We start from the raw sequence: 21999 nt of genomic DNA, 5'->3' as shown, positions 1-21999 counted from the left end.
TAATTCTAATAACTTACAACCCCAATCGTTCCTTTCAATTTTATGCAACCGTGAACATAAATATTGATTAAAATTTAATTTTCTACGTTTCCTCCATAATAGCAACCAACGGAGCTTTTTAAATGGTTTGTTTACTTTAAGATCAAACATAACATTTGAATACTTATCATATTATCGTGAAAACTACATTTAAAAAGATATTCTACGCATAATAAACAGAAATAAATTAAATTTATCAATGGAATGCAAAGAAGAACCATAGCCCATAATTCTTACCAAATATTTTTTTAAATTGGGTTCATTCATCCGTGCATAGACGCGCTTCATACAGCCAATTCAGAACCTCGTTTCATCGCCTCTAGGGGCATCTAATATCGTAAATAAGACAACTCGTTAGTGGCATTACATCATGGCCGGCCTAATTGTGTTTACAGTTAAATAAATAAAATTATATTAAGATTTTACGATTGCCCTTTTGGTATTAAGGGGCTGTATCTGATTCGTATCTAATTAATTTAATTATTTTGAATTGACGTTGTGAAAAAGGTGGTACAAAGCCAATGTATAGGTACATATTTTAATATCGTAAGACGATTGTATATTATTATGATAACGAATAGACACCAAAAGAGTAAAGTTGTTGGTAGCGACGAACTCTTAGCCCCCTTACGCACTAGCGGTTAACCGCGGGAGCGGCTAGCCGCGCGGTTACAGTTGCCTGACAAAATTGTTGGCGGTTATGTTGCGGTTCACAGGCGGTTGTATATTAAACTATAACCGCGCCGCTCCCGCGGTTAACCGCTAGTGCGTAAGGGGGCTTACTGATATCAAGATTTTTTTCAGCTTAACTATAGATTGGATAATTATTTGTCAAAATAACAGTACCTATGATATTGAATTATTAAAAATATTATTTAGGTGTTTCGTATTTGATGATGAAGTAATTTCCGACTCTTGCTCTATGCTTTTAGTAAGGCTTTGCTCTATACTTTTTGTAACTTTAAACATCTGATAATGGGTGATTTACCGAATTTAACATTATTAAGATGGACAACTTTACTGTCTAAGTTAATGCCAATCAACTAGTTCGGTCGACAGATCAAAATCAATTCGTTCTTTAAGTTGTTAATTTCCAATTTTATTGGACACCCACGTTAAACAACCAACTACAAATTATAGGGTTCAGTGTTCACGATCACACAGTTTAATTTACATATTATTAATGAGTACCTACAATTAATTGCTAGCCATAATTTTGCTTTAATTTTTAATTATAGAGGCTAAATATGCATAGTTAAAGCTCTTATTAGCATAAATTAAAAAATATTAATGAAGCCTGATATAGACTCTATAACAAACTTTTTCTATAAAAGGTCAAGAGGATTTATGCGAACGTACCATAGACAACTAACTGAACCTATTTGGATAAAAAATGGATACAATCAAATCAGAACGCAATAAACAGCCGAACATTTTTATCGTAATATGTAAATTTAATATCAACACCCACTGGGTCACAATAAATATGTAATAATAAAAATATATTGTTATTACTACAGTAAAATGTTAATGAATTTATTTCATAAAGTTTTGGGAGTTTGGTAAAGTGATGCGGGAGGAATCGTGTTTGTTTGCTTTGCATTTAGCGATAAGTCGGGGTTAAGTAGTATCAATTGTTACTTCGTAGCGGGAAAATACCACTCTCAAGATTAAATGTGGTACTATAAAGCTGTAATAGTGTGATATTGTGACTATTTTGTAGAAAGCATTAGCACACATGATATATTATTGAGAATAATTCCGTATGTACAAAATAACCTAGCCGTAGAATATAGGCAATCATCCATTACTTCAGCTTGCGCGTATCTGATGTTTGGCACAGTGCTTTCTACCAAGTTGTCAAACTATAAATTATATTGTAAATTTTTGTGATTTCTGTGGGGTTATCTCTACAAAAGGTTATCTACTTTTCGTATTTTGTAAAAAGTCGGTATTATTGTTAAGAATGTAGTTTCAGGAGAAACCGTGTTTGGTTGATTCCCGAATCTAGCAAAATTAAGATTCAGAGTTATTTTTTTAGATAGCGTCGTGTAATAACGGCATTTTGTGCGTATAGTATCAAAACAATGTAAATAGTAGAAAGCTTTATTGTTAAAACCTTAATTATAATGTAGGTATATAATTTAATTTATTTCATCAAAATCGACTTCTCCTTAATCTTCTAATTTAATACTACTTACCGATAATGAGTTGCATCACTATCGCATTACAATCGAAAAGCATTCTAAAAATTCGAAGTTCGAATTCATTAGTGGAGCGATATGCATCGGATACGATTGATGCAGGTGTTTGATTCGAATGAATCGACTTAATTAAGCTGTACGATTGTTACTTGTGCCCGGTTATTTTTTTAATTATTATTAATCTGGATTACGTTTTATCGAACTTAATAAAATATAAGATGGCCGCTTTATTTTTGGATGATGATTATGTTATTTAAAATTTGATTGTGTATTATGAAATTAGATTTGGATATTTTTTTGTTGTGTTAGCACTCGATCAGGATATAATGTTGGGTGTTATTGCTTAATCAACGGCGTGTGTGATCTTTATACGTAGGTGTCAATATTCGATCGGACTATGATAATGATTTGCTTACTATAAAAACAAAAACATGAAAATATTATTTTTCGTTAGGATCAGTGTTCTGTCGAACTGAGCAAGCGTCAGCAACTCATATTAAAACTATTTTGATGGTACGAGTGAACACGAAAAGTCTTGGGTTCGATTCTCTTACCGGAAAACTGCTGAATGTCTATTTCTTTTCAAGCTTAGTAGCGTCTACCGTTTACAAAAGTATAAGAATTAAAAGTTCTCAAACACAACATGTTCGACCATGTATTCTTTTCTTCTAGATTAATCTAGAATTCTAGATAAACAAATGTATGCATTTAATTATTAGTGGGTGGCCAACCCACTAGGCCAGTACATCAACTACAAGAATTAGACCGTTCTCATTTGAGATAAACACAAACATTTTGAGTCGCTGATCGTATTATTGGCCATTGGCAGCTGTATATCTAGTGACAACACTGACAATTGTCTAATCTTGACTGTTCTTACATGTTCGGCTAAATTAAAGGTGATACATTTAATTGAGAAGACGCTTGTAAAGCGGGAGGCACACTGGGAATTTGTGTACAAATAGCTCTATGATTGGCCGACCGCCGATACTACATTATATTTAGTTAATAAAGTAATTTGTCTGTTTATGCTGTTTTGTCGTGGGTTTGATTCTGGAAATAATTTAAATAGCGTTGTTCTCAATATGTGCGAATTTTAGAGTCAATCATAATTTGAGCATTAATTACAATCGCATTTTATGCGATATATTTCGGTATCTACAATGTTTTAAGGACAATCTCAGCAAGAATATTTTGTAGCGTTTGGAACTTAGCTACTTCATCAGAAAACATCTATTGATTTAAGTTCAACTGTAATACCATTTAGTGCTCTGTAAAACCACATATTTATGACATCATTTGCTTATAAGAGATATAAGAATTAAATTAAATAACAAATTACTATCTTTTATTTATTCCTCTCATTGTGTCCCTATTGTAGCTAATTGTCTGGTCGCGTCGGGCGCATGCGCCAGCGATGACAGTTCCACTCCGGTTTCCCGCCAAGACGCGCGCGCTCTGATACACGTACCAATTTATTAGTTACAATAAAAAAACGAGTGATCATTGACTTTTAAGTAATTTACAAAAAAAAATAAAAACTGTGGTTAGTGGTGTGATTTAAATAACTAGTGCTTTATTGATAAATAATGTTTAAAAATAAAAATTAAATGACGCAAACAATCAAAAATTTATTTGGTAATTCGCTATGCTAAGTTTAAAAAAATATTGAATAAAAAAAATTGCGTTCGCATTTTTTTATTTACTTTTCGAGCTAATTAAAGCGACAACCAACAATATAGGCGGTAGACCGTAAATCCTATAATTCCAGCGACCAAAACAGAGACAATACAAAAAAAAATACTTCGTTTAGTCACTGCACATCCGTTGCCTTTGCCACAAATTAATTTGTTCGGATATTACTGAATTTGCCGCGCTCTTTTCTCAATTCCGGCTTATTCCGGTCACTTGAGCATCTATTTAAGACAATTCATCATCTATTTACTACGCTTTGGGCTACCGAAGTTAATTTAAAATGAATGAGATAAAAAGAAATAAGTTTTTATTTAAGATAGGTAGGTACTCAATCTTCCTGGTTTAAGTTTATTTATTATGATCAATGATATTATGATTAAAGAGCGGGAAATCGAGTCATGTTTCACATCTTTTTTATAGTTTTTTTTAAACAAAGACCCAGGTTTGAGATCATTAGGTGTACGCAAAAAAATAAAAATAAAATCCGGAAAAAACAAATTTAAATAAATAGACATTTTCGAATTATGATATCAATGAACCTATCTGATTGTTTGCAAAATGATCTAATAATTTTAATTAATTTGTTTTATTATAGGAATAAATCATATAACTATCTAAATGAACAACAAAATGCAGTTAATAACGTGTGTATTATTATTTGTATTTACACAAACAACAGTGAAAAGTGAGAATCCGTTTAAGAGTATACCAGTGACTGTTAAAACCTATGAGAATGACACGGTTCTACTGCCCTGCTATATTGATGAAACAGGTAATAAATTTATATACGAAATAATATTAATTATTCATTAAAATCCTGAAGTCTCTTTTTATTTTCAACCGTATTTTCCAATGATAGATAATCTTTTTAATTTTTTTTAAGTTTCTGCATTTTTATCGAGTTTACGTTGCCTTCCAAGTTCCAACTACTCATATAGATCACACATATATTTTTTATCAGGAAATCGAACCTACGACAGCACTTTAACCATTGCGCTACACACATAACTTTATAAGAAAGGATTTTTTTGTAAGTGTCTATCGTTATATAAGTTAAATAAAAGGATGAATTACTAATTCTAAATGTGTAAAAGTTACTAAAATTACAATGATGGATAACAATTAAAATAAATGCTGTATGCAATCCGGCGTCTGACATTCATTTATAAACATCTACTATTATAGTTATTAATTATTTCTTTAATCTGATATCTCCTGTCCGTCAGGAAGATGGATCATTGTAACTTTTTATTTATATCAGTAGGGTAGACGCTCCTGTTATCAACCCAAACCTCTATATCGAAAACTGTCTATACATATGTTTTTCAAAATCATAGTTAATATAACATTTTAGTACTACTTAATATATATTTTTTTTCAAAATCAAAGCTTCTAATTTAACTTTTAACTTAGAATGAATATAGTCTCACTACCTGCTGAAATCAGGATCTTTATAAATTATATTAAGCATAATATATATGATTTCTATGAGACTCGATTCCTGAAGCCAACGTTTGTTGACGTTTCCTAAAAGAGTGTTGTCTTAATTCACACTTGGATACCACAAGAAACCATTCAAACCCTTTTTTTTAATAAGCCAAGGATAACTTATAAATAAATTACATCAAACCACAAAATCAGTTTACTCATCATTCATGTTCTTTGTTTAACAAAACAATCATCTAAGTTCTCACCCTATTCAAATTAAAAACTAATCAACAAGTAATTTCACGGTCATCACATACACTAAACAGTTTAAAATAAAGACGTTTTACCAAATTTTACATTAAATAGGACTATAATTATGGGCCGACAACTGGTACTTTCACCCTACGAACCTTTTAACAAACTTATTTGAATAACAAAAGCACAATGTACAGTCATGGGCAAAAATATGTCATAACTGGCTGACAGACGCAGTGAGGCGCAATTGTATCGTCACTGATAGCAGTTTTGCTGCTGTAAAATAAAGATTTGTGTTTCAACTTTTGCTTACTTAACTTAGCTGAAATTGTGGTTTAGTAAAGAAAGCTTTATAGACAGATTTGCACATTATTTTTTTTATTTATTGTGTATGAAATATGTAGTTATTAGTACCTACTTTGGATTATAAACGTAAAAAAATGTTGATCTGTGTGTCACGTATGACAATATTGGTATCAACGAAGATAATTCTATTAAAAAATCTATTATATTTAAGTGTATTAAATATTCGGACATTTATTTTATAATTTTCGTATATGAGATATGAAAATTCTTAATTCAACAAACTGTAGTTTCCCATTGACATCAGCGCGATTGAACACGCGGCAGTTTATACATTTTTACTTATGACTGTACTTTTTTATATTGAACCCTATTGCTTTAAGAAAGGTGTTTTGATATTATTGTTCGGAGTCGTGTTTAAGAATCACTTAAGTAGGTATTATCTTAGAAACAGATCTCAATGTATGAAGGGATGTTTTGATTTAAATTGACAGTCTGTCAAATATATTGAATGGTTATTAATATGTTAGTTGTTTGAAAGAGTATAACAATCTCTATAACTACACGGTCACAATTTAAGCGTAAATTTAGAAGAAAATAAACAAGTGAGTGCCACTTTCACTAATCAAATTCTATCAATAGTTACCTAACTATTTAATTTTCAATGAAAATATCTGTCAAAATTATTTTTGTTTAATAAGTTAACGTAGTAGTACTTAAGTTAGTACTTAACCGAAAAAATAAGCCGTAAAGTTTTTTAAGTTTTTTTTAACTAAAGTTGTGCATAATTATCACTGATCAGATGATTGAATTTTGAATTTCAATTTCGGTTCCCACAAGAAACAAAAATGTATTTGTCTTATGTAATATTAATTAATTATGTGTGTACTTTATGTCCTAAATGCTTCTAACCATCAAACCACTCAACCACACACACATACACACACTATTAGACAAAAAAAATTGAAAATTTAAGCATACCTACCAGTGTTGGGTCAATCAACTAATTTTTTCAATCAATTGATTAGTCATGACTAATTTAGTCATGAATTATTTAGTCATGATTGAATTAATCATGAGTAAAAATAATAATCATAATCATGATTAAATAAATTAGTCATCAATCATTTAATGATTAAATGACTGATGACTAATTTATTGTATTTTTGTATGATGATTAAACTAAAAAAAATAATTCAGGTGACATAATTTTAGTTTAATTGAACACATCTATAAAACTATAACTGATCACCACATTAAGTTGACTGAAAGAAGATAATTCCATTATTTATAAAATTTGATTTTCAAAACGCGTAGTTTTAAAAAGCAATTTAAATTATTTTAAACTAAATTAGCCCGAAGTTATTTTTGCAAATGTGTACCTGTGTAAATTAAAAAAAAAATTAACTGATTCTGTTGTAAAACTAGCTTTAATTAAAAACCTGTGATTAACAAATCAACAGTCATGGAACGTAGACTTGAAAAGCTTAGTTTTATTTAACTATTATTTTTAGTCATTAAAATTTTAGTCATGATTGAATAACTAACACTAACACTAATTAATCATCAATCACGACTCATGATTGAATTTTTTTAGTCATTATTCATTAGTCATGACTAAATAATTTAATCTTAATCATCAATCATCAATCAAACTAAATTTTGCCCAACACTGATACCTACTAAAATAGACACCTAATTAGTTAGTTAATTAGTAACTCAATCTCAATCATAGAAAAAATATCCCAATAATGACGTAACTCTACACTAAATTAATAGTTCTTCAGCGGTAAACTTAACTTCACAAGTGTAGTATCAAAACAAACACTTAGTAATAAGTGATTATTTAAAATTGTCTGTAAGTACTACTCTATAATTTGAGAGCACCGGCAAATGGGGGAACTCTATGATTACTTTATTTGATCTTATTATACTCCTACTATAGTATGGGATAATGATAAGGCGAGGTATACGCGAGCGGTTTTACATTTAATATTTAATACAAGTTTCCCAACAAGGTTACATTTTCAAAGTAAAGATACATAATGTTAGGTTTATTAAGAACCTTAGGTAAGTACACTTAATAATAAATAATAAGCTCTTGCCCGCGACAACCAAGGGCAAAAACTAGGCAAGAAGTATTTCTATAGTCTATAAGTAATTCTATTTTAAGTACATTGTTCATAACACAGCCAAATTTTATCAAAATACGTTTGGTAGTTATGGCGCGATTGACTTATAAACACTCATACAAACATCCGAATTTTTGCATGAATTTCACTTTAAGAATAACGGGGATAATAGAGAAATATACATGTATATGAAATAGTTAGGGGCCGTAAATATTAACGAACACACAAATTGTTCAACGGTTATCTAATCTTGACGAAGGGGCAAATATAATAAATAATACATTAACAATTTGTACATATATAAATTAAACAGTAATAAAATTTTATAATTACACAAATCCACCCCAAAATTAATTCACCACGTGCCACAATAAATCATTACCTTCAAACTACAATGTGTACTAAGCTTTACAACAAAACTCTCGGACATTTTCCTCATAACAAATTGCCTCGCATAGATTAAAGAATAAGCCTTATTACACACTATTGTTGTAATGATTTACTATTAAACTTAATAAAAACAAACACGCTATGGTTTATGGTTCTTTTCGAAATGATTTACCCCCGATTTCGGTACATTTAGCGGTAGTTTATCTATTCGAACTGTCATGTTATGAGCTTAAACGCTATTGAATAAATAAACTACCGTTAAATGTACCTCAGAAACCGCGGATTAACTGTTTTAACAATTAGATTGATAGTTCAGTAGTGGAATTGTTAATTGCGGAGTTAGTACTATACCTGATTGCTGAAAAACCTATAGAGATAACGTGTCTTAAGAAATAATATTCAGTAGTGCAATTCTGTATAGAGTCTGTTTCTGTGTAAAGAAAATTTGACATTTAGAATGTAATGCCAAAATAGTTCTTACGGAGCCCGGTAGAGACGCTAAACAGATATTTGTAAAATTTCTCGATAGCTAGCCGGTTGTCGGTAGTAGTAATATTTAATGTATCATGTTATTTGTCGTTTTATTGGCAGATGTTACTTAACGGATGTGAGCTTCTCTTTTTATCCATTTCTTCGCTTCTGTTACCACAATGTGTTTTGTATTGACATTAGATGACGTCAAAAGAAAGTCCTTAGTCTTTTTATTTTATTTTAAATATATGCATGGCATAATGACCTCGGCTTATCAAAATTGGGGATATCGGAGAATCGTATTTCTTAGTAAATATTGAGTTTTAGGTAATAGTAAATTTAACATTTACAGCAAAACATACATATTAGCTAATTATGATAAACAAAATAACTACACTGCAGTTGCTTTCTTCCTTTGGTTTTTAAAAGTAGTCTAACTTAAAAGAACAGGAATTTCAACATAAAAGTTATCCACGTAATAAGAAACAACAAATCAACCAATTATAAACAAAATTCAACTACATATCCATAAGTACTCAATCAATGAGATATCCTCACATTCCTAACACATAAAGTGCCCCCATGGCATCGATAAATCAAACGAACAAAAGACGTATATTTTTGTGTTGAACACGCACTGTACATCACTATAAGATTACTATCGGGTATAGACAGTGTTGTGTGGATACGACTGTTAGTGTCAATGACCTTTAGTAAATTTGTTTAAAGTTTATTATTAAAATAGTTTTTCATAATAAGCTTATTTGTTTATATAAGTATGTATTTAGAAGTAAGTGTATAAGTATGTTCATCAGTTTGGTTTCCATAGTACAAGCTCTGCTTAGTTTGGAATCAGATGACCGTGTGTGAGTTGTCCAATGGTATTTATTTTTATTTAATGTTTCAAGTCTTGTGTATTGGAAAATGTGTAATAAGTACAACATATTATTATGTTCGGCGTTTGATTCCGGGCCCTGTAATAGAAGCCAATACATACCTATTGCCAAAATTCGAAAGTATTTGTAAATAAAAGTTGGAACATAAAAAAGAGTCTAATCATTTATCGTTCAGGAAGTTGATTCTAGGGATCAAACAGTCGAAGGAACGCATTAATTTTTACATGTATACCTACTATTTTGAGTACTTCTATATTTAACTATATCAGGTATTTTTGAACCGATTTCCTTTCGTTTGAAAAATTTCTTTCTGGGCCAGTTTCACGGCTTTATGAAAGTGTCAGATGATGTTTCCAATACGTAAACTTACAGCAGATAGACGAAAAAACAGTTGAAATGAAAATACCACCTCATAAGCTAACTGATACGTATTCAGGAGTAAAACCGGGGATTAAACTTGTATTCACGATGTTGGACCTTGGCATTCAATATTCAAACTCCACATTACCTAATCTATCTTTTGTTCAAGTAAACTACAAGTCATAGCAAATGACCAGCGCATCAACGCTCGGCTATCACAACGCTTGTTAACGGCAGGAAGAGCGACAGATCACATCTTTGTGCTCCAATTGTATAAATGTATACATTGATAGTGACCCCTCTGTTAGGAGGCCCTTGGGTTGGACATTTTGGATAGGTTTTTGAGAAAATTGGTGACTAATTTAATAATATATGGCTATAAGTTAGATGGATATAGTTAGGTGGTGATAGCGCAGTGGTTAAGGTTAACGTTTCTGTAGTTTGACTGAGAGGTGATGGGTTTGATTGCTATATGAAACAAACTTTTTTGTTGTCTATAAATACTATTTTTAGCTTTACTTTGTGTTCCTTTATCTCCTAAATCCAGATCTATTCTTAGACCTAGAATTGTGTGTTAAAAAGTATCTTGTGTTAATCTAGATTATAAGCCTATCTGTGTATCAAATTTCATTAAAGTCCGTCCATTAGATTTTTCGTGAAAGAGTAACAAACATACATACATCCATCCGTCCATCCAAACTTACAAACTTTCGCATTTATAATAGAAGTAGGATTAGTTTGAATACTCAAATGACAGCTATCTATCGACAAAAAAAAATCCTAACCTTCCCACGTTTAACTCAATCTATCTTTAATTCGCAGAGACGAAACTCCGAGTCCGCTGGTACAAAGACAGCCAGCTCCTGGGCGACAGTCACGCGCCACACGAGCTGCTGCCGCCCAGGGTGAGGATGCACAACAACTACAGCCTCCAAGTGGACTCTCTGCAAGCGTCTGATACTGCTGACTATACCTGTGAGGTGAGTCCATCACGCTATCTTAAATCTAATGTAGATGCAAAGTAGTGCAGTTTAAATTGGCACCTCCCACGCAAGCGGTTGCAGGTTCGAACCCGAGGCAACACACCAATGACTTTTCGAAGTTATGTGTGTATTAGAAATAATTATCACTGGCTCTAACGGTGAAGGAAACCATCGTGATGCAAACTTGCATGCCTAAAAGTTTTTTAGAACAGTTCTTGAAGGTATACAAAGTCCCGCAATTGATCAGCGTGGTGGACTCAAGACCAAACCCCTTCCTCATTACGGGAGGACACCCTAGCCCTGCAGTGGGACAGGAATGGGTTAAAAAAAAATTGATCACTACTAATTTAATGATTTGGCTGCGACATATACTAGGAATAAAAAAAATTTAAGGCGCCTTCTGAGATTATTTTGAACTTACTAAGTTTTCTTATGTCCATTGCACGATAGTAGACAAATATCATTTACTCATTAGGTCTTGATATTTGAAAGTGCAGCATATTCAAATCGCTGAACATATTAATAAACAATCCTTCGAAACCCCTTAATCTGTGTGCGTGTCTATTCTTCTATTAAAAAAACATAGATAAGCACATTTCTTCATGATGTCTGTTTCTCCCAAATACTAACGCGTGACTAACGGTGTGACCATCTTTTAGTCATAGCAATAAACCAAATTACTGTACTGCCACAGTCAATACACTCATTGTTCTAAGAGCTAAGAATAAGTGTAGCTTCCTTCCTTGCTCTCCATGTCATATTAGGGTCAGGATTATAACCGGATACGCGACAGATATCAGGGTTTTCCAACCAGTGATATTGTGAACTTGCATTAGTCACCGAGATGTTTTTTTTACAACTCCCGCAATAAATATTGCCTTGTTTCGCGGGGAATAAGTCAATGGTTCGTTGCTTATACCCACGAAATTGGTTATGGGTTCGAACCTTCGACCATTTGCATAGGAAACGGATACTTGGATAGCTGGGCACTCATTTCTTGGAAAAATTTAAGATTGAACTGTCTTACGTTCTCGTCAAAAAAGTTAAATTCTTACTACAAAGTATACATTTCTAAACAGTTACGATTGTACTACAGTTGACAGTACCGATAATTTTTACGTTACCCCGCCATTGAGAACAATACTCAATTGATTGCAAACAGAACAAATAAAGGAGTTTTTATTAGAGACAGCAATTAATTCAACTGATGAAAAGAGTACCGCCCTTCGATCTTAACTGTTTGTAATTTGTTACTAGTGATGTTACGCACGGAGTTTTATCGATATCTCACTCTTATTTGACGTTATTTTACGACCATACGCAGTATTTGGCCCTAGGGCAGCATTCGGGCTTCGTTATAGACTGCAGAATCTCTCGAATTTCTCTAAAATAATTTAAGCCTATGAATTTCTTTTAACATTAAAAGGCGAGATATTAAAACCACTCACGTCAATTTATGGTTTTGTGTCGAAAACATTTTAAAATCAAAAACCGTAATTGGCAAATCTACTGTTTATTACTGCTTTTTATAAGAGCTGTTTTCGTGACATTTGGAAAGTGCCTTAATTTTTTTAACGGCTATTTATTTGCGTAATACGTATTCTCTTGTCAATGAGGTTCTGTTTATAACTTTTCAAATTAGAAGTAGATGCGTAACTAGCAAAAACACTGACAAAATATATCGACTAAAATACAAAACCGATGCAGTTTATACAGCACTATACCCCAACATTCATCCCGTAGCTCTCAAGTCGGTCCAATTATGCAATTAATCAATTAGCAGCAACTCTTTTGTTACGGAACACTATTTTGTAATCGTTCCCATATATACTTGTATAAGATACGAGCTTTAACCTTGCCCTAATTTAATTCGGACTTTATTGCTATTTGTTAGTCTGAAAACAAGGCTTTTGGGTGAAGACTTTGTGTAAAATTGGGCAAAATTTATCAGTGACACTGAAAACCATTTTTTTTCAATACAGACGATTTTTTTCATCAAATTTGTCGGATAACTGAAAACAAGGCTTTTGGGTAAAATTGGGTTGATTTTTTCAGTGGCACTGAAAGCCAAATTTTTTTAATAAAAGCAATTTTTTTCATTAAATTTGTTGGGTAACAAATACTAGTTTTTGTTTAACCAATAGCACACTGATAGTGGACATAGTATCACGCTTGTTATACCCAAAGGTGAAAACAGAGGTGTATGAAATAAGTACACCGCATTACGCCTATTTCAAATTTAGAGATGTAAAATAGGGAGCGAATATTGCTATATGTACACCAATACACATTACTAATTTATGGCCTGACCGGGGAATCGAATCACGTATCTCAGTTGGCAACTAGTGTACATCAAACTAATGTTTACTATTCAGTCCTTTGCTGCTTGTACATAAAGTATTATTCACTATAATCACAGAATAATAAGTACTCTATAATCTAAGACATAAAACAATGTACAGCATACTGGCTTTCAAACAGTCCCACAGTGACCCCTACCACAAAAACATTCGAACGTATTTCTAAAAGTTATACTTGCCCCTAATTACAGTCAAATTCTACCCTAAAAAAACGCAAATGTCAAAATAATTGTTAGCTATTTAAAATAACCTTATTTAATAGATCGTTAGCGAAGTATAACAGTATCTTGAGTGAAGGAAACGGTCTATTATCGTGTGCGGAGAGCATACATCACTGTAATGTATGTAATGCTGTACTGCGGCTAGCTTCCGGGAATTAAGGGTTTTAAGGTTAAGTAAAAGGAATATTATGTTAAGTTAGTTGAAATTAAATTATTATTAAATATTCACGTCACATATTGAGGCGTACGATATATTGAGGTACACGATCTGAGGGTTAAGCAAACTTTGACGCGGTCATTTTATAGATGGGTGACCGCGTAGTGGTATTTGAACTGGGCGTCTCCGTGCTTCGGAGGGTAAGTAAAAAGTCGGTCCCGATTGTTATCAATTAAGATAAGTCATTAAACCACGTCAAAGGCCTTCGGGCGGCTTGAACCACTTTGACACTAGGTAGACCACTAACCATACGACGAACGAACGAAGTACCTACACGAATATTTTGAAAAGGTAAAGTTAAATTTAAAAGCATGCCTTGTCTACCTAGTTGACTAGGTTATCGAAAAACTATTGAACTTGCAAGTTGCATTCGTAAAAGATTCATCTAATATGCTCACGCTAACATGCTGTCGAGAGGTCGTGGGTTCGATTCCCACACGGAACAATTATTTGTGCGATCCATAAATAATTGTTTCGTGTTGGTTTCGTGGTTGTACTTTGTGTCCTTGGTTTGTATGTTTGTAAAAGTCCTTGCGGAACAAGAGCAAAAAAAAGAAAAAAAGATCTACGTGTATGATATATCCAGTATTAATTAGACAAGTGGTATTGTGACCTATTATTCACAACTAGCTGACCCGCGCAACTTCGCTTGCGTCACATAAATTTTCCCCGTTTTTGTAACATTTTTCACTGGTATTCTGCTCCTATTGGTCGTAGCGTGATGATATATAGCCTAAAACCTTCCTCGATAAATGGACTATCCAACACTGAAAGAATTTTTCAAATCGGACCAGTAGTTCCTGAGATTAGCGCGTTCAAACAAACAAACAAACAAACAAACAAACTCTTCAGCTTTATTATATTAGTATAGATTAAATTTAGTTACACAATACCACATCCCATTAAATATTATTACAAAGACTTCTAGAAGAATATACGTGACATAATACTAGTAACTCTATCCCATCTTCCTATATAACTAATTGAATGCAGTCTTTTATATAATGCTCAGTGCACATTGTATCATGTACTAGCGTATCATTTCAGACATTTACTAGATATACCTACGTCTTTATGAATATGATTTTTAATATCAAAATATCGTCTTTAAGTAATTATGAGTTACGATAATATAGTCACAAATATTTAATTTATAACCTAGTAATGTAGAGCCAGTAAGCATAACTTTCATGAAATATCATCATATTAAAAGTTATGCTAAATGCAAACAAACACAGCAACATAGTCTTCTTCTTATCGTATGGTTAATGATCAACCTAGTGTCAAAGTTGTTCAAGCCGCCCGAAGGCCTTTAGCGTGGTTTAACTACTGTAATCGTAATTGACAAAAACTGGGACCTACTTTTTACGTGTCCTCTGAAGCATGGAGACGCCCAGATCAAATACCACTTACGATGGACCATCTATAAAATGACTGCGCTAGGGTTTGCTTAACTCACAGATCTTTTACCGACCGGTGAGCGCAACTAGCTATGGGCGCCTCAGAGTCAGCAACATAGTGATTTACATTACACACGATAGTAAAGTAATTCTACGATTTTTATTTTTTTATTTCTCGTTATTATTTTTGACGTCCATGGCGTAGTGGTTAAGTTGATCTTGCCCTACCACGATGCAAGCGGTTCGATTCCCGCTCAGAAAAAAAAAGCGATCCACAAAAAATATTTGTTTCGACTCTGTTGTTTTAAGTACTCGTTATTTGTAAAATGTCACTAAAATACGAAATATTTTTTTAGTAAGAAAATGTTTTTACACAGACGAACAAAAAAACCGTAACACTACAACTGCTTATGCTTTAATGAAAAGCTTCCATTTAGAATCCAACTCAGATTCCCGACATTGTAATGTTTTCCCACTGGAATAATGTGCACTGTCCACTAAACTGCAATATATTATTTCACCCTTGAGTTATGCAAAAGGAAGTGAGCAGTTAGCCCGATGAACATCACTTAGCTCTCATTAAAGTTACGACCACCCCGTAAGATCATAAGATGATTTAGTGGTGTATAGCCCCGGAATTTTTCAAAAATGTTGATTGAAATTTTTTGAAAGGAATTTGAAACAGTTGTAATATTTTCTCGTAGAATTTTTTGAATTAATTACTTAATTAAGAAAGTATGTGTGTTTAATGTGGTTATGTTTATATAAATTTATGTCTGAGAGTGCTTTAAATATGCCTCTTAATTAGTAAAAAACAGATAAATTTAATTTCCAAATCACCCAGGACTTTTCGGCTAATATAGTGCTTTTGGTGGCAACTAATCCACTTAACATTTGATTTGCTCTCGGAGGGTGGCTAGAGCCCCGGGACATTTTTATTGAATCTTTTTTTGATTAATCGTTCAAAAATGTATCGTTTTTATAGACACTCATAAATTACAACCATGTTTTTTGATTGTAACATTTCACTTAAATTGTAATTTGTTTCGCTTCCAGATTATAAGACCGGAGCCATGGGGACCGATCAGACAAACACATTCCATAGAAGTACAGTGTAAGTATACATAGTACTTTCTGATTTCTGATAAATATAAATAATTATATATTACTGTTGAAAATACAACATTTTCATGAACTTTTTAGATTCCCCCACGGTGAAAACGATACCAGAAGACGGTTTCCTGGAGGTAAGGAAGGGAGAGCTGGTGGACATCGGCTGTGAAACTACTGGCACTCCAGCACCTATCGTTGACTGGAGAAAGAATGTAAGTTGTTACTTAGACTCTGCATGTATTTTAACGTCTTTTTGAGAGGCGCCCATAGCCAGTTGCGCTCACCGGTCGGTAAACGATCTGTGGGTTAAGCAACCGTTGGCGCGGTCATTCCATAGATGGGTGACCGCATAGTGGTATTTTAACTGGGCGTCTCCGTGTTTCGAAGAGCACGTAAAAAGTCGTTCCTGGTTGTTGTCGATTAAGATAACAGTTGTTAAGCCACGTCAAAGGCCTTCGGGCGGCTTGAACAACTTTAACACTAGGTTGACCACTAACTATACGACAATAAGAAGAATTGATAACCGATGACTGACCGTTTTGCAGAAGCTTTTATAGAAAGTTAGTAGTTGGTAGAAGACACTTATCTTCCCTCCTGTACCTCAAACAAAACCACTTGTCCGACGAGGGAAAGGTAACGTATTCTGGGCAAGGGTTTGAAGTCGGATAAATAACTGAAAAACTTCATCGGAAATCTTAGAAATATTTTTTTGGTCCAACCCAAGATTAATGCTTGCAGTGTTTAACGCAACTGTCCTGTTTAAGACGAAAAAAAAAACTATTCCAATGACTTTTGCAAAGAAATAAAGATAGGATTAGATCCCTTTTTACATTGCCTGAATTAGCTACCTTCACAACTTTTTCTTTTAAACCGAACTTATCTCCAGGGAGAGCCCATGGCGCTTCTAGAGCATCGTTCCCGCATCAGGTTCCGTGCTGAGCATCGTCTACTAGCCGGGGTGTACGAGTGTGTCGTCAACAACGGCGTTGGAGAGCCCGTGAAGGCTGCTATTACTGTTATTATTCAAGGTAAGACCTAAAATACAGTCTTTTAATCTAGTTTAAGAAGCCCGGCAAACATTGTAGATCTAAAAAATACCAAAAACCTAGTTTGAGGAGCTCAAAATGTGGTTCAAGCATAGTATCTTATGTTATGTGATGGGCGGTACTTCTAAAAGATTATATTCCGAATGTTAAACCGGGCGAAATAAAATGGATCTCTTACATATTTGCTAAAGTAGTTTGGCCTAAACAACACATGAAAAATGGCAGAAAACGCTTCGATTTTTTTCTTTGCCGCTATAAGGGTATATCTTTTACTTACTAAATAAACTATACAATAGAGAAGTCATATATTAGGATTTACATACTACATACCCCGTCTTTCAAAGTATTTTACTCGCGATATCCAAGGTTCATTTCTCGCCGTAGCAACCTGTGTAGCAAAAACCTTCGTGTTACAAACTAAATTTCACGAACCCAACAAAAAAACATATATTATTATCAACACTACCACTATTATATTCATCCCAGATGCTCCAGTAGTATCAGCCGAGCGCAGCAGCGTGCACACGGCGGTGGGGCTGCGCGCGGCGCTGGCGGCGCGCGTGCTGTTCGCCGTGCCGCCCGCCAGGACGCACTGGTACCGGGACGGACGGCCCGTGCATACTGATGACAGGTAGGTCCGTAACTAGCTGAAAAGTCTGCAGGCAAAAAACAAACAGAAATTCCTCAATTTATTCTGTCACCACACAAGTAGCAGACAACAAAAATGCTAAATTTAATTTGACTTCTTTCTTTCTAAGATGAAGGCTATTAAAAATATTAATATGATCTCCAATTTAACTTTAAATAATCCTACGGTTTTGCAGTTTAAATTGATGTGCGATATGAGTAAGTAAATATAAAAATATCGCTCATTTTGTTCTCCCTGCCTTAAGCAAAATAGTTCAGTTTCAAGAGTAAAAAGTAGGTGCTTACCTAAAATATCTTCGAGGTGAGGCCAAACATTAAATTGATCATTTTGAATGTGTCTATAGTAGTGCTCACCAGATGCGTCTGTATGGTTAGGACTACCATCTCCCTAACACCCTGTACAAAGCATATTTAATATTTCAAAACACTTTATTGAAGAAGGCAAACAACTTGATCATCTTAGCTGTTATAAACAGATTTTGAAAGTAATTAGCTGCTTGTACAAATATCATCTATCTCTCTCAGGATAGTACAAATGGTGCGAGACAACGTGCATCAGCTGATCTTCAGAACAGTTCGGAAACATGACCTCGGAAACTACACCTTCAGGGCTGAAAACAACCTCGGCATGAGCGACCTTACTTTCAGACTTACAGGTAATAACATAACAGAAATAAAAGCATAGGTATATATTATTTTTGTATAGGGTCTTTAGCAGCTTTTTAGGAATAAATATAGCCCTTTCCCACTGGTAGGGAATGGTTTCCTTCTAGAATGAGAGAGGAGTTAAACCTTAAGTCCACCACGCATACGAAAAGATGTTGGGCATTTTATATCCTGTTTTAAAAAACTAACCTCTGGTTTCTGAGGTACATTTAGCGGCAGTTTATCTATTCAATAGCGTTAAAACTCATACAAAAAAAAACACTTTTGAATAGATAAACTACCGCTAAATGAACTCAGAAACCGGGGGTAAGCCATGAAAGTTATTTCACAATGCTTTCCTTCTCTGTTAAAACATGCGATAATTATTTTTAATACTCACCTAACTTCGAAAAGTCTGCTTTGTCACCTTGGGTTCGTACTATACACTTGTCTTGAAAACTCAAACTTAAATTACACCCTTAAACCATTCAGTTATGACTGCCTTATTATTTACTAACACACAGTTTATGAAAATATTGTCTGATTTCCATTTTCAGGTGTTCCGAATGTAGCCTCGTTCAAAGTGGACGCGGCGCTGAACAAGCCAACTGCTACCAGTTTTACGTTAATATGGGAAGTGGACTCATATTCCACTATCATAGGTAAGTAAATAAAAAAAGTCATTTTGTGTAATTAATAAGAACCCTACAGTTATAATAAGATTGGTTTGGAAAGAAAGCATTATCATTATGATAAAGCCTTACGAAGGTAGTTGTAAAATTGTAAAATTGATACAGAAAAAGTTTTGTAACCGCAATAAGGACCTAAATGTTTTTCAAATGACAAAAAAAAACCTAAATTCATTTTTCATTTTTCCCTTTTAAGAGTATAATTTATGGTTACGTCCGTACTACGGTCGGCTGGCAACACCGGAACCGGACGCGTTTACCACAGAGCCGCCAGCCAATCACTGGAGCAAGATCGTTGTGCCGGGAGATTCAAGTGATGGTAAGACTATAACGAAAATGTTTTCTAATACTGTTTATTTGGGCATAATCAACAGAGTAACATGACTGCACACCTGCTGTGCTGGGTCACAGATTTTATGAAAAGTCGGCCAATGATGGTAGAAAATTATGAACTTCAATTTACATCAGATTATTGATAATAGTTCGACTTACCGTAGTCTTGTTTTTTGTCTGTACGTCTGATTGATAATAACAAAAGTTGGGTATATAATTTGATGAAGAAGAAGCGAAGCATCGTTTCACAATCACAAGCAATTTATTTCTTATAAAAAAATGATTTTCAGGACCTATTCACAGCGCCATCTATACAGTGAGAGGACTAACACCGACTACTGTGTACGAAGCTATTGTTACGTCTAGAAACAGGTAAGTCTACTAAAAAAAAAGAAAAAATATCAATACCTTTATGTAAATTCTCAAATAATCATAATTATGGTATGATTAATTACAGATTCGGTTGGAGCAAACCGTCTGCTATTCTTCACTTTGCCACGGAGCCCGGAGGTATACAGGTTCAATTTCCATATTTAGTAAAGTAAAGTCTACCTAGAATTCTAGACCATACCATGCCAACTGCTTGAAAAACTTGTATTGCATTTTTAGTCGCGTTTCAAATTCCTTATAAATTTTCTTCTATCGATCAGTTTGATAAAAGTATTATTTACAACTTTATATATTATGGAAGAAGTACGTTTTTGTGAAATACCATTTCTCAATAGCTGAAAGATAGGTACTTACCGAATGAAATATTACCGTAAAACGGGGTGAATAAAATTCGCGGGGTGAATAGAAAAAAAATCAGGAAAGTTTTCAAGCCCAATGTTTGAGTACTCCTCGTTTAAGAATTTTGTTCAAATTTGAAATGATTACACGTCGATGTTACTTCTCTGCGGTGTCATAATTGTTTAAATGTTTAAATTGATATTTATACCCAAAAAATTGCTTCAAAGTCAACCGTCCTCGAATGCCTTAATGGTCCATACATTTTTTTCAAAACTTTGGATTTAAAGTGGAATTTCTTTTCTAATGAGTTGTTTGGAGTGTTTATCTCTTTAGGTGTATATTTATCTATAAAGATACAATATTGTTAACTGAAAAAACGTTTTAAAACACAATTTTTCCATTCACCCCTTTGGTCGTTTCGATTCACCCCTATCGCTGGGTGAATAGAAATTGACCATTTTTTTAATGAAATATCGTAAAACTATGCATATTTTTGGACAAATATGGTTTTAACTCTTTCTTCATGGCGCCGGACATGATATAAAACAACCTGACAATAAAAATAACAAGTTATTCGCTACAAATTTTTAGGACAAAGTTGAAAATTGTTTCTATTCACCCCGTTTTACGGTACTTGAACACCAACAGCAAAACGTGGGTGTGATGTATTCAGCCTACACCACCATATAAAGAATGCAGGATATTTAAATAAAGTATGTTTTCCAGCGGGCCGAACAAAACCCTCAACATCTGATTATTCAGACATTACGCCAATCCTAGAGGAGACAGAACCAGAGCCCTACAATATATCCCAGGCGCAGGTTTTCGAACGACTCAACGAACTGACAAGTGGAGCGCGGGAAAAGACGCCATGTTTGCTCGCCATCTTGATTTTATGCTGGACTATTTTGAATTTTAGTTGATCGAAATATAAATTAATAATTTAAATTATAAATCCTCGCAAACTCAAACGACAATTCAATTGTAATTCTATTTCTTTTAGTTTAGCATATTTTTTCAACAATAACAGTATCATATTCCTCTAATGAAGTCTAATAAACGGTATCTTAACACGGTAAGTCTTTGTTAATTTTGCATTAGAACATCGTATTGTAAGAATGATTAATTTATTAAATTAAGAAAACTGTGAATAGAGCATTACTTTAAATTATTAACTTTTCTTTTATGTAAAAACATTTAAGAATTTGTAAGCAAATAATTGACAATCGAATGTAGGTATTTTTATACTGAACTATCTGTAGCTGTAAAATTTACTTAGTTTTAAAGTATCCTTGTAAATAATCTGAGACATAATAGATATATTTTTATATTGTAGAATAAGAGATATTAAACAAACTTACCTTAAGTCAGAATATTTTATTATTCTGAAATTCCTTCATCGCCATTCCGGAAGTCCTTGTAATGTTATGTTACTAAATAAT

General features: G+C 33.4%; 1 protein-coding gene across 4 annotated transcripts; it reads left to right on the top strand.

The window, feature by feature from the left end:
* The first annotated feature begins 3672 nt into the window (after positions 1–3672).
* On the top strand, positions 3673–21909 carry wrapper. 4 transcript variants are annotated; one of them, XM_076131483.1, is made up of 13 exons: positions 3673–3710; positions 4534–4710; positions 10996–11153; positions 16411–16468; positions 16558–16679; positions 17354–17495; positions 18000–18144; positions 18687–18817; positions 19364–19468; positions 19692–19814; positions 20119–20200; positions 20286–20338; positions 21284–21909. In XM_076131483.1, exons 2-13 carry the CDS (start codon positions 4557–4559, stop codon positions 21478–21480), a joined length of 1470 nt encoding a protein of 489 aa, XP_075987598.1. In that variant the 5' UTR covers positions 3673–3710; positions 4534–4556; the 3' UTR covers positions 21481–21909. The 4 variants fall into 4 exon arrangements, with proteins under 4 accessions (XP_075987598.1, XP_075987596.1, XP_075987599.1 ...); XM_076131481.1 differs by having other exon boundaries at positions 3673–3789; positions 21284–21905; XM_076131484.1 differs by having other exon boundaries at positions 3673–3789; positions 20286–20346; positions 21284–21472.
* The last annotated feature ends 90 nt before the right edge of the window (positions 21910–21999 follow it).

This window comes from Anticarsia gemmatalis, chromosome 26, assembly GCF_050436995.1.
Source record: "Anticarsia gemmatalis isolate Benzon Research Colony breed Stoneville strain chromosome 26, ilAntGemm2 primary, whole genome shotgun sequence".
In the NCBI taxonomy this organism is placed as follows: Eukaryota; Metazoa; Arthropoda; class Insecta; order Lepidoptera; family Erebidae; genus Anticarsia; species Anticarsia gemmatalis.
This window is presented reverse-complemented; position numbering and strand designations above follow the sequence as displayed.

Coding starts and splice junctions, on each gene's coding strand:
- wrapper (XM_076131483.1), top strand. CDS start 4,557: ATGAACAACAAAATGCAGTTAATAACGTGTGTATTATTATTTGTATTT. Junction 17,496..17,999: donor TATTACTGTTATTATTCAAG/GTAAGACCTAAA, acceptor TATTCATCCCAG/ATGCTCCAGTAGTATCAGCC. Junction 20,201..20,285: donor ATTGTTACGTCTAGAAACAG/GTAAGTCTACTA, acceptor GATTAATTACAG/ATTCGGTTGGAGCAAACCGT.